The 12,410-nt window shown below is 37.9% G+C and overlaps 6 protein-coding genes across 6 annotated transcripts; 3 read left to right on the top strand and 3 right to left on the bottom strand.

Annotated features, from left to right (window-relative positions):
- Nucleotides 1-3,858: 3,858 nt before the first annotated feature.
- LOC121467016 (histone H2B) lies at nucleotides 3,859-4,278 on the top strand. Its single transcript, XM_041707819.1, has one exon. It carries the CDS (start codon nucleotides 3,859-3,861, stop codon nucleotides 4,228-4,230), a length of 372 nt encoding a protein of 123 aa, XP_041563753.1. The 3' UTR covers nucleotides 4,231-4,278.
- Nucleotides 4,279-4,668: 390 nt separating this feature from the next.
- Nucleotides 4,669-5,528, bottom strand: LOC121467011 (histone H1-like). The gene has a single exon (XM_041707814.1). It carries the CDS (start codon nucleotides 5,507-5,509, stop codon nucleotides 4,760-4,762), a length of 750 nt encoding a protein of 249 aa, XP_041563748.1. The 5' UTR covers nucleotides 5,510-5,528; the 3' UTR covers nucleotides 4,669-4,759.
- Nucleotides 5,529-7,774: 2,246 nt separating this feature from the next.
- On the top strand, nucleotides 7,775-8,190 carry LOC121467018 (histone H4). Its single transcript, XM_041707821.1, has one exon. It carries the CDS (start codon nucleotides 7,831-7,833, stop codon nucleotides 8,140-8,142), a length of 312 nt encoding a protein of 103 aa, XP_041563755.1. The 5' UTR covers nucleotides 7,775-7,830; the 3' UTR covers nucleotides 8,143-8,190.
- A 567-nt stretch (nucleotides 8,191-8,757) lies between these two features.
- LOC121467014 (histone H2A) lies at nucleotides 8,758-9,210 on the bottom strand. Its single transcript, XM_041707817.1, has one exon. It carries the CDS (start codon nucleotides 9,193-9,195, stop codon nucleotides 8,821-8,823), a length of 375 nt encoding a protein of 124 aa, XP_041563751.1. The 5' UTR covers nucleotides 9,196-9,210; the 3' UTR covers nucleotides 8,758-8,820.
- Nucleotides 9,211-9,406: 196 nt separating this feature from the next.
- LOC121467017 (histone H2B) lies at nucleotides 9,407-9,826 on the top strand. The gene has a single exon (XM_041707820.1). It carries the CDS (start codon nucleotides 9,407-9,409, stop codon nucleotides 9,776-9,778), a length of 372 nt encoding a protein of 123 aa, XP_041563754.1. The 3' UTR covers nucleotides 9,779-9,826.
- A 376-nt stretch (nucleotides 9,827-10,202) lies between these two features.
- On the bottom strand, nucleotides 10,203-11,062 carry LOC121467012 (histone H1-like). Its single transcript, XM_041707815.1, has one exon. The coding sequence runs from the start codon at nucleotides 11,041-11,043 to the stop codon at nucleotides 10,294-10,296; it is 750 nt and encodes a 249-aa protein (XP_041563749.1). The 5' UTR covers nucleotides 11,044-11,062; the 3' UTR covers nucleotides 10,203-10,293.
- Between the last annotated feature and the right edge of the window lie 1,348 nt (nucleotides 11,063-12,410).

Here is a 12,410-nt window from a genome sequence, read left to right as displayed (position 1 = left end):
ATTGCGGAAAGAATAGCAATGGGTCTATAGCTGCGCAAGTGATTAGGGTTTGTATTTGGTTTTAATATTGGGATGATTTTACAGTGTTTCCAATGTTGCGGAAAGTATGAGCAATTAAGGCAGTGGTTGAAGATAATACTGAGGTGTTTGAGTAATGGTTTGTTGAAACATTTTAGGGTAAAGTTGCTGGTGTTATCATGACCAAGACCTTTTTTGTTATTTTTGAATTTGAGGATGTTGAGAAGTTCATCTGCATTAGTGAATCCAAGTTCATCTGAGCCTTCCCATTCACCATCTGCGGTGTTTTGGTTGTTGAAGGCCGTTAAATTATTATGGGGTCCAGATATAAATTGTTCTATTGTTGATTCTATTTGGAATTGATGTAGTCTAAGGGATGGACTGTGTGAGGATATATTTTGGTTTTGCTTGTGAATTTGTTCGAATGACCAAGCGAGGGCATTGACTTTAGCAAAGCTGGTAGTGAGTATTGGAAAGCTGTTTCTGTCTATTTCCATGTCTATGTTGGTTTTTTCGTGTTCATTAAGTATGATATGGTGGTGAAATTGTTCTTTTCTTGGATTATGTGGATTTATGTTTTGTATAGATTTGTAGCTAATTTTGCTAGGATGGATGTTTTTAAGTCTATTGCCGATGATTTTAATTTCGGTTAGTTCTATGTGGTTTTTTATTTGTATATCTATTTCTTTGATTGCTTCTTTTATAATAATAATTTGTTCTCTGGTGAAGTTAATTGATTTTTTGAATAATGTGCGTCTCAAGATGCGCTTTTCTTTTATAAGTTTTAAGCATTGCTTGTTTAAATTTATTGAAGAGTAGTTAGGTTTGTTTGGTTTTATGACTATTTTTGGGATGACTAGTGGATTATCTATTGCTTTGTTTATGGCCTCAGTTAGGCATTGAATATGGGCGTCTATTTCGGGTTGATATATGTTTGTATCGTTAGGTATGTTTCTTATGTTTTTTATTATAGATCTGTTCCAGAGTAGTGTATTGATTTTGTTGAAATTATGAATTGATTTGTTGTCGTTTATTATGAGACGAGTTTGTCCCAAGTTTATTTTAATTTGGATTGAAAAGTGGTCTGAAGGAAAGTCTTTAATTACTTTGCAGCCAGTGTTTTGGTGTTGATAGTCTATGGGGAGAGTGGAAGAGGTTATAAAAAGGTCTATGGATGAATCTAATCGTTGTTCTAGGTTTGGTCGGGTTGGTTCGAGAGGTGCGTGGATGATTAGATTTAGGTTTCTGTTAATCCAGCTATCTAGTGTTGTTCCAGATTGATTTCTGTGACTTGGATTATAGTCGGGTTTATTCCAAGACGGATGCTTGGCATTGAGATCACACCCGATGACAATGTCGGAGCAGTTTGTGGTTTGAGTTAAAGCTTTTATAAGGTCATCTAGATCTTGTGTGTGGAGTTTATCTTGTGGACGGTTGTATAGAGAAGCGAAAATTATATTTTTTTCCCTATTAAGTCTATCTTTATATGATATTTGTATAGCTACCGCTTCGATAGAAATTAATGGTTCCAATAGTATCTGTTTATATTTTAACTCGTTTTTTAAACATATTCCAACTGAGGTTCCTGGTTTTTGTGTAGACATATTAGGACGTTTTGTTCCTGTGTTTTGTCTTATTAGCTTGTAATTTTTTAATAGGGCTGGGTTATTCTGGTGGAGGTGATGTTCGGCAATTAGTAGGATATCTGGACGGTGAGTGTTTAGAAAGTTATTAAGTTCATGCCTTTTTCGGATAAGTCTGATGCCATTAACATTTAAGAATATAACTTTAAGAGTAATTATTGGGATATTTGTAGAATAAAGTCTAGTAGGATAGCTTTCTTTGCGTTTTGGTCTTCTTTATTTGGATATTTTAGGATGGTTTTTTGCATTATTTCTATGCATTGAATAATGCTTTTTCCTAGTAGATTAATGGAGTCGTTGTTTATTCCTTCAAAGGTTAAAGTATGCTTTTGGTCTGGTTTTAGAGCGTTGCTCATGTGCTGCTGTAGAATAGGGTTTGAAGTTTTTATGTTCTGTTTAGGAGAGGATATGGAAGGTGGGTTGAAAAGTGAAGAGAAGCTTCTGTTTTGGGTGGTTTTATTCTGGGGTAAGATTTTGTTTATTATTTTGGTAGCTTTGTTTTTTGCCTCAATTCTTTTATGTTTCAATATTTCTAGTAATTCAACCCTTTTAGGGCATATTTTGGCGTTTGCTGTATGCTCTCCATTACAATTAATGCATTGTGTTTTTGTTAATTCGTTGGCATTATCATTTTCATTTTTCTTAACCTTGCATTGTCCTGGTGCATGTGTTTCAACACATTTTACACATCTATAGGGCATGTTACAGTTAGATGCAACGTGTAGGAAACGTTGACAGTTTCGACATTGTTTTATTTCGTTGGGGTGAGGTTTATAGCCTTCGAATGTTATTTTACAGTTCAGTAGGCTCTTTATTTTAAAAATAGAGTTGATTTGGTTTGACTTTTGGATAGTTATTTTCCAAAGGACTTCTTTGTACTGTTGGATGGATAATATTACGAGTTCAGGTACTGCTTCAGCTATGGCTTTCTTTATTTCTGCTCCTTCGTAAACGCTTGGGGGGAGTTTTTTTAATATGATAGTGTGGGGTTTGAGTTGTTTGGGTGTATAAGAGAAATAACGCATTTTGCGTTCAGTCATGAGTTTTTTTACATTTTCAAAATGGTCTAGAGAGAATAACTTTACATTAATTCTATTCTTATTTATAATGTTTAATATAAATTCTGTAGGTTTAATAACATTTTTTAAGGCGATTTGTAATAGTTTTGGGTTTTGATTAAAGACTACAATATCAGGTATATTTTTTACTTGCTTGTTTGGTTCTTTAGCTTGTGGAGTTGTCGATGACATCGTTGTTTTCTTCTTTGCTGGTTTTGTGCAGGGTTTCTCAAGGTCTGGGAAGTTCTTGTTGTTGTTGTTGTTGATGTTGTCGTCGAAGTTTCTTTTGATGGCTGTGGCTTCGTCCTTCAGGCGTTGATTTTCTTCGCGGAGGAGGGTTAGTTCCTCCATTATGCTGGCGAGTTGATTTTGGGTGATGGGGGCATCGGTTTCCCCATCCTCTTCTTCTTCTGCCTCCTCAGACTCGGATGAATCTTCGGTGTAGTCGTCATCGCTGTCTTCTGTGGAGCAGTCGGCATCGCGTTGACGTTTCAGTGTAGTTTCATCATACTCCATCGTTGGATTACCGCTGGTTGATGCGGATGTTGAGGTAGTAGCCTCATCCATATTTGGATTTGTTGGTATTTCTACAGTTTTGTTTAAGGCACAATTGGTTGTAGTGGGTTTGGTTTTTAGACTATAAGGCACATTTCGGGCTTTTTGCTTTGCTAATTTGATTTTTTGCTGATGAGCTGACTTCACTTCTGCTTCATTAGTATTTGTGTTCATCACTATCTAGTATTATATTTATTTTTATTTTTTCTTCAGTCACTATCTGATTGGATTTTTTCACTGGACAGTCACTATCTGTATTTAAGATTCTTAGAATTATGAAATTCCGCGAATTGATCAGTCACTATCTGAGATTTCGGATTCTGAGAATTTATGAATTCTAGGAAACATGTCCACGACCAGACATTTTGATTTATTTCACTTAGTTCACTTAACACACAGAGAACGAATGCTAGTAAACATATGGAAGCCACATATTTATACTTTTTCGTCTGCTTGTGCGTTCAGTTAGGGGTAGTTTCCTTAGGCCTGAAAAGATTGCTCGAAAAAAAGTATAAACATGAACGCGTTTTCGCTCCGTTATGATCAGTGAATTGTGTTTGTGAAATCATAAGTGAATATAAATAATGCCGCCGAAAACCAGTGGAAAGGCAGCCAAGAAGGCTGGCAAGGCTCAGAAGAACATCACCAAGAACGACAAGAAGAAGAAGCGCAAGAGGAAGGAGAGCTATGCCATCTACATTTACAAGGTCCTGAAACAGGTCCACCCTGACACCGGCATTTCGTCGAAGGCGATGAGCATCATGAACAGCTTTGTGAATGATATCTTCGAGCGTATTGCTGCCGAGGCTTCTCGTCTGGCTCACTACAACAAGCGCTCAACAATCACCAGTAGGGAAATCCAAACTGCTGTCCGTCTGCTCCTGCCCGGAGAGTTGGCCAAGCACGCTGTCAGTGAGGGAACCAAGGCTGTCACCAAGTACACCAGCTCCAAGTAAATATCTCTTGCTGCGTATGCGGAGAAAGAACCAAAACGGCCCTTTTCAGGGCCACAAAATATATTACCAAAAGAAACTACATTTTCAATATACCATTTGTCCTAAATATGTAACGATAAAATTAGTCTTTGTTTTTATATTTTAAAAATTAGGGATATATACCTAAGCTACGCTATATAATTTATAATTATTATTATATTATTCTTATGCATGGAAAAGGGCATGCCAAGAAGAAATCGCCTCAACCTAGATTGCACTGCGTTGCTAACTTTTGGTCAGCAATATTAAATTAAATTTAAAGATGTTACCAGCAGCACAATTTGTCAATTAAAAAAATATTAAATTTGTATAAATTAATTGATTTATAAGCTTAATGACTATAATTTGAATGTTTTTGAATTGAAAGTTTTTTTCTCTTGTTAACGAATGTTGTAGCCCTGAAAAGGGCTTGTTTAAATAAATTTCAGATTTGAAAATCTAAAATTGCGATTTTGAGCGCGGACTGGTACAGATACTGTACTTTTCCAGTTTACTTCTTAGCAGCCGTAGTCTTTGCTTTCGGCTTCTTAGCGGTAGCAGGAGCAGCTGCTTTCTTTATCACCTTTTTGGGCTTAGCTGACGCCGCTGGTTTGACCTTGGGTGCTTTGGCCACCTTCGGTTTCGCTGCGGTAGTTTTGGCCTTTGTTGCTGCTGGTTTTGCCTTCACGGTTCCAGTTTTCTTGGCATCCTTGGCTTTTGCCTTCTCGGTTTTCTTTTTCTCGGCGGTCTTTTTGGTAGCCACAGCCTTCTTAGCTTTGGGCTTCTTGTCAGCAGCTCCGGCAGCTTTCTTGGCGGTGACACCGGTCTTCTTAACGGCTACCTTCTTGCTTTTGACCTTTTTATCAACAGACGCAACTTTTGGCTTGGGATCCTTCTTGGCCGAGGCTGACAGTTTAAATGAACCAGACGCACCCTTTCCCTTTGTTTGGATCAGCTTTCCATTGACCACGGCCGATTTCAAGTACTTCTTGATGAATGGAGCCAGTTTTTGGGCATCGCATTTGTATGTGGCAGTGATATATTTCTTAATTGCCAGAAGCGAAGAGCCGCCACGTTCCTTCAAGTTCTTGATTGAAGCGTCCACCATTTGCTGAGTTGGCGGGTGCGATGGTGGTGCAGTCGGCTTCTTTGCCTTTGTGGCAGCAGATCCAGTTGCCTTTTTGGCAGCCACCTTTTTCTCAACTGGCGCTGGTGGGGCAGCCACTGGGGACGCGGACGTTGCAACTGCAGAATCAGACATCTTTGTTCACTCGAAAACACTTTTTTGTTTAGAAAATGGCGCGCGCTTGCCGCCGACCTCCTTCATTCGGATGAGAATCGAGGAGGAGAGCACTTTAACTATGGGTCTGACACCAGTCATTTGCTGTGCAAATGTTTACTTGAAGTGCAAACTTATTTTCCTGTATTTAGAGTTTAAAAACTTTATTAAAAACAAAGTATTTATTTTTTCACATTCTTAAATAATCCATAAAGTTCTTAGCATTTTTAAAATTTTAATATTTGGTTTTGGCAACCTTTAATAGCTGAATGAACTTGACCATTGACATTTGTAACATGAGCAATTTTTTTAAAACCTATTTTAAAATAAGAAATCTAACAATTACTTGTACAATTGTCAATTAAAAATGAAATTTAAACTTTTTTCTTTAAGAAACACTGAAAATATACTTACTTTTCATTAAAAAAGTTATTTTATTACTTGTTTTAAGTTGAGCCTAGGCTACTTAAAAAGTTGGCTTTCAAGGGAGAAGCAGCCATAGTTTTCGGAATGAAAAAAATATAAATATTTTTAAATTGCATAGTTATTTGTGATTTTCTTAAGCAAATTATTTGTTTGCTTTAGTCGATTACATTTTTCAGATGTTTTTATTTGTAGTTTGTCCAAAAGAGGCTTATTTGTGCCTCATATATGAATCAAGTTAAAGTCACATTGAAGATTATGTCAAAAAAAAATTTAAATTTTATTATATTGTTATTCTTTTTTATTTTATTTATTAAATTACGTATTCGTTAACGTTGCGAAGCTATATTCAGCAAGTGTTTAACATTTTTTCGATTTTTTTGATGACGTTTAAAAGTGCAATAAAGTTCGTGCTTGTCCCATATAACCTTGCCCCTTGTATAATCCCACCAATTACCAAACGAAATAAAAAACACAAAATCTATCTTTTTTAATACATTTGATGTTTTATTAAATAAATATAGGATTCAAAATCGTTGCTAAGTTATTTTTAGAGTGATTTAAACAGTTTTTTGATTTTTCTATAACATTTGAGTGGTTTGTGCCTGTTCCACACAACTTTGCTCCCTATAAAAATCACACTATATTCAAGCCGAAATAAAAATATAAACTTGGTTTCGTTCAACAAATTGTTGTCTTTGTTTAATAAATAAATAATTTATAAACGTTGCAAAGTTATTTTCCGAATGTGTTTTTCAGTTTTTCAATTTTTTAACGACGTTTGAATGTTTAATATAGTTCGTGTTTGTCCCATACAACCGTACCCCTTGTAAAAATCCCACCAAGTACAGACCGAAATAAAAATGTGATCTGTTTTAATATATTTATTGACTCATTAAATAAACAAAGAATTTTAGAGTGATTTTAAAAGTTTTTAATTTTTTAATGACGTTTGAATGTTTATTATAGTTCGTGCTTTGCACATACAATCGTAACGCCATTTGAAACTACCACACCTTCACAACGAATCATTAACTGAAATAAAAAACGAACATAATACATATTTATGAATTAAAAATAAAAAAAGCTTGTAAAATAAAAATAAATATCTCATTGAATGTATTTTGTGGTCCTGAAAAGGACCGATTTGTATAAAATATGGTAGCGCAATGGTGGCCAGTTGATGCAGTCTCAACTTAAGCACGCTCGCCGCGAATGCGACGGGCCAACTGGATGTCCTTGGGCATGATCGTCACACGCTTGGCATGAATGGCACACAAGTTGGTATCTTCAAAGAGGCCGACCAGATAGGCTTCGCTGGCTTCCTGAAGAGCCATCACCGCCGAGCTCTGGAATCTCAAGTCAGTCTTAAAATCCTGAGCGATTTCACGCACTAGACGCTGGAAAGGCAGTTTGCGGATCAGCAGTTCGGTACTCTTCTGGTAGCGACGGATCTCACGCAGGGCCACAGTGCCGGGGCGATAGCGATGTGGCTTCTTCACGCCTCCGGTGGCTGGGGCGCTCTTGCGAGCGGCCTTAGTAGCCAGTTGTTTGCGTGGCGCCTTGCCACCAGTCGATTTGCGAGCGGTTTGCTTGGTACGAGCCATTATTGATTTGGATGTTCACTACTGTTCACTTCACGTCTAAAAACACAATAAACGTTCGGCGCGATCGCTACCTACTTATATAGCAAAAGTGGAGGGTTGGAAAGAGAGAGGAGCAGACGCCATTTCATTTGGCGAGCCAAGAGCGAGGCGAACATATCGTTCGCACTCGCTCGGGTTTCTTGGGTTTTTGGTATAAATAGGGGCACGCCGAAAAATTGAAATTAGTTCGTCAGTGACTTTCGTGCAGTGTGTTTATATAGAAAAGAGTGAATAATGACTGGTCGCGGTAAAGGAGGCAAAGGCTTGGGAAAAGGTGGCGCCAAACGTCATCGCAAAGTGCTGCGTGATAACATCCAGGGTATCACGAAGCCAGCTATCCGCCGTTTGGCTCGTCGTGGCGGTGTGAAGCGCATTTCTGGACTCATTTACGAGGAAACACGTGGTGTTCTGAAGGTGTTCCTGGAGAACGTAATCCGCGATGCCGTCACCTACACCGAACACGCCAAGAGGAAGACTGTCACAGCCATGGATGTTGTGTACGCCCTGAAGAGACAAGGCCGCACCCTGTACGGTTTCGGCGGTTAAAAAAACAGTACAGCTTGTACTTCATTCAACAATCGGTCCTTTTCAGGACCACCATTAAGTTTTCGAGAGGAGACAAATTTTCAAAACATTTTAGAATTTCTGCTTTTGTTAGCTGAGAATTCAAAAGTAGGTAAATATTCTTCGCGGCCGTTCGGCAGTTGCTGATTCAGGTAGAGAAATGTGCGGCAAAGCAACCACTCGCTTTGTTCAAGATAAAGCTAGCTCCTAAATGTATTTTGTGCAGACTGTACTGCTTCAGATGCAGGCTAACCGGATTGCTAATCCGTCAGATAACGTTCTGTCATAAATTCGTATTAGTCCCAAGCATCTTAGAATTTTGAAGTGAAAAGAAACTCGGTAATATCGCAGTAAATTATTATGTTCGCTGCAAACAATTTTTTTTAACCGAAATATGAACGTTCTTTCAAAATACCCATTTTATTAAAAATACTTTTGCCTTAGTCCTCGCTCTATTTGAAAATCGTTACAAATCTTTGGTAAAAACGTGGTAGTCCTGAAAAGGACGGTTGGGTTTGCTTTTATGTAAAAGTATGTAATTGACTCTAAGCTCTATTTGAAAATCTTTACAATTCTTTGGTAAAAACGTGGTCGTCCTGAAAAGGACGGTTGGGTTTGTTTTTATGTACAAGTATGTAGTTGGCTCTGCTTTTGGAACGTTTAAGCCTTCTTCTCGGTCTTCTTGGGCAACAGAACAGCCTGGATGTTGGGCAAAACTCCACCTTGGGCAATGGTGACGCCGGAGAGTAGCTTGTTCAACTCCTCGTCGTTGCGAATGGCCAGCTGCAGATGACGCGGGATTATCCTAGTCTTCTTGTTGTCACGAGCAGCATTGCCAGCCAACTCGAGTACTTCAGCGGCCAGATATTCCATCACGGCAGCCAGGTAAACTGGAGCGCCGGCACCAACACGCTCGGCATAGTTGCCCTTGCGGAGCAGACGGTGAATACGGCCTACTGGAAACTGAAGACCGGCACGATTGGAGCGGGACTTTGCCTTTCCCTTCACTTTGCCACCTTTTCCACGACCAGACATTTTGATTTATTTCACTTAACACACAGAGAACGAATGCTAGTAAACATATGGAAGCCACATATTTATACTTTTTCGTCTGCTTGTGCGTTCAGTTAGGGGTAGTTTCCTTAGGCCTGAAAAGATTGCTCGAAAAAAAGTATAAACATGAACGCGTTTTCGCTCCGTTATGATCAGTGAATTGTGTTTGTGAAATCATAAGTGAATATAAATAATGCCGCCGAAAACCAGTGGAAAGGCAGCCAAGAAGGCTGGCAAGGCTCAGAAGAACATCACCAAGAACGACAAGAAGAAGAAGCGCAAGAGGAAGGAGAGCTATGCCATCTACATTTACAAGGTCCTGAAACAGGTCCACCCTGACACCGGCATTTCGTCGAAGGCGATGAGCATCATGAACAGCTTTGTGAATGATATCTTCGAGCGTATTGCTGCCGAGGCTTCTCGTCTGGCTCACTACAACAAGCGCTCAACAATCACCAGTCGGGAAATCCAAACTGCTGTCCGTCTGCTCCTGCCCGGAGAGTTGGCCAAGCACGCTGTCAGTGAGGGAACCAAGGCTGTCACCAAGTACACCAGCTCCAAGTAAATATCTCTTGCTGCGTATGCGGAGAAAGAACCAAAACGGCCCTTTTCAGGGCCACAATATATATTACCAAAAGAAACTACATTTTCAATATACCAATTGTCCTAAATATGTAACGATAAAATTAGTCTTTGTTTTTATATTTTAAAAATTAGGGATATATACCTAAGCTACGCTATATAATTTATAATTATTATTATGGAAAAGGGCATGCCAAAAAGAAATCGCCTCAACCTAGATTGCACTGCGTTGCTAACTTTTGGTCAGCAATATTAAATTAAATTTAAAGATGTTACCAGCAGCACAATTTGTCAATTAAAAAAATATTAAATTTGTATAAATTAATTGATTTATAAGCTTAATAGACTATAATTTGAATGTTTTTGAATTGAACGTTTTTTTCTCTTGTTAACGAATGTTGTAGCCCTGAAAAGGGCTTGTTTAAACAAATTTCAGATTTGAAAATCTAAAATTGCGATTTAGAGCGCGGACTGGTACAGATACTGTACTTTTCCAGTTTACTTCTTAGCAGCCGTAGTCTTTGCTTTCGGCTTCTTAGCGGTAGCAGGAGCAGCTGCTTTCTTTATCACCTTTTTGGGCTTAGCTGACGCCGCTGGTTTTGCCTTGGGTGCTTTGGCCACCTTCGGTTTCGCTGCGGTAGTTTTGGCCTTTGTTGCTGCTGGTTTTGCCTTCACGGTTCCAGTTTTCTTGGCATCCTTGGCTTTTGCCTTCTCGGTTTTCTTTTTCTCGGCGGTCTTTTTGGTGGCCACAGCCTTCTTAGCTTTGGGCTTCTTGTCAGCAGCTCCAGCAGCTTTCTTGGCGGTGACACCGGTCTTCTTAACGGCTACCTTCTTGCTTTTGACCTTTTTATCAACAGACGCAACTTTTGGCTTGGGATCCTTCTTGGCCGAGGCTGACAGTTTAAATGAACCAGACGCACCCTTTCCCTTTGTTTGGATCAGCTTTCCATTGACCACGGCCGATTTCAAGTACTTCTTGATGAATGGAGCCAGTTTTTGGGCATCGCATTTGTATGTGGCAGTGATATATTTCTTAATTGCCAGAAGCGAAGAGCCGCCACGTTCCTTCAAGTTCTTGATTGAAGCGTCCACCATTTGCTGAGTTGGCGGGTGCGATGGTGGTGCAGTCGGCTTCTTTGCCTTTGTGGCAGCAGATCCAGTTGCCTTTTTGGCAGCCACCTTTTTCTCAACTGGCGCTGGTGGGGCAGCCACTGGGGACGCGGACGTTGCAACTACAGAATCAGACATCTTTGTTCACTCGAAAACACTTTTTTGTTTAGAAATTGGCGCACGCGCTTGCCGCCGACCTCCTTCATTCGGATGAGAATCGAGGAGGAGAGCACTTTAACTATGGGTCTGACACCAGTCATTTGCTGTGCAAATGTTTACTTGAAGTGCAAACTTATTTTCCTGTATTTAGAGTTTAAAAACTTTATTAAAAACAAAGTATTTATTTTTTCACATTCTTAAATAATCCATAAAGTTCTTAGCATTTTTAAAATTTTAATATTTGGTTTTGGCAACCTTTAATAGCTGAATGAACTTGACCATTGACATTTGTAACATGAGCAATTTTTTTTAAAACCTATTTTAAAATAAGAAATCTAACAATTACTTGTACAATTGTTAATTAAAAATGAAATTTAAACTTTTTTCTTTAAGAAACACTGAAAATATATTTACTTTTCATTAAAAAAGTTATTTTATTACTTGTTTTAAGTTGAGCCTAGGCTACTTAAAAAGTTGGCTTTCAAGGGAGAAGCAGCCACAGTTTTCGGAATGAAAAAAATATAAATATTTTTAAATTTCATAGTTATTTGTGATTTTCTTAAGCAAATTATTTGTTTCCTTTAGTCGATTACATTTTGCAGATGTTTTTATTTGTAGTTTGTCCAAAAGAGGCTTATTTGTGCCTCATATATGAATCAAGTTAAAGTCACATTGAAGATTATGTCAAAAAAAATTGAAATTTTATTATATTGTTATTCTTTTTTATTTTATTTATTAAATTACGTATTCGTTAACGTTGCGAAGCTATATTCAGCAAGTGTTTAACATTTTTTCGATTTTTTTGATGACGTTTAAAAGTGCAATAAAGTTCGTGCTTGTCCCATACAACCTTGCCCCTTGTATAATCCCACCAATTACCAACCGAAATAAAAAACACAAAATCTATCTTTTTTAATACATTTGATGTTTTATTAAATAAATATAGGATTCAAAAAGGTTGCTAAGTTATTTTTAGAGTGATTTAAACAGTTTTTTGATTTTTCTATAACATTTGAGTGGTTTGTGCCTGTTCCACACAACTTTGCTCCCTATAAAAATCACACTATATTCAAGCCGAAATAAAAATATAAACTTGGTTTCGTTCAACAAATTGTTGTCTTTGTTTAATAAATAAATAATTTATAAACGTTGCAAAGTTATTTTCCGAATGTGTTTTTCAGTTTTTCAATTTTTTAACGACGTTTGAATGTTTAATATAGTTCGTGTTTGTCCCATACAACCGTACCCCTTGTAAAAATCCCACCAAGTACAGACCGAAATAAAAATGTGATCTGTTTTAATATATTTATTGACTCATTAAATAAACAAAGAATTTTAGAGTGATT

Source organism: Drosophila elegans, unplaced genomic scaffold (assembly GCF_018152505.1).
Source record: "Drosophila elegans isolate 14027-0461.03 unplaced genomic scaffold, ASM1815250v1 contig_207, whole genome shotgun sequence".
NCBI classification, from domain to species: Eukaryota; Metazoa; Arthropoda; class Insecta; order Diptera; family Drosophilidae; genus Drosophila; species Drosophila elegans.
The sequence above is the reverse complement of the archived record's forward strand: the minus strand, read 5'-3'. Positions and strand labels throughout refer to the sequence as shown.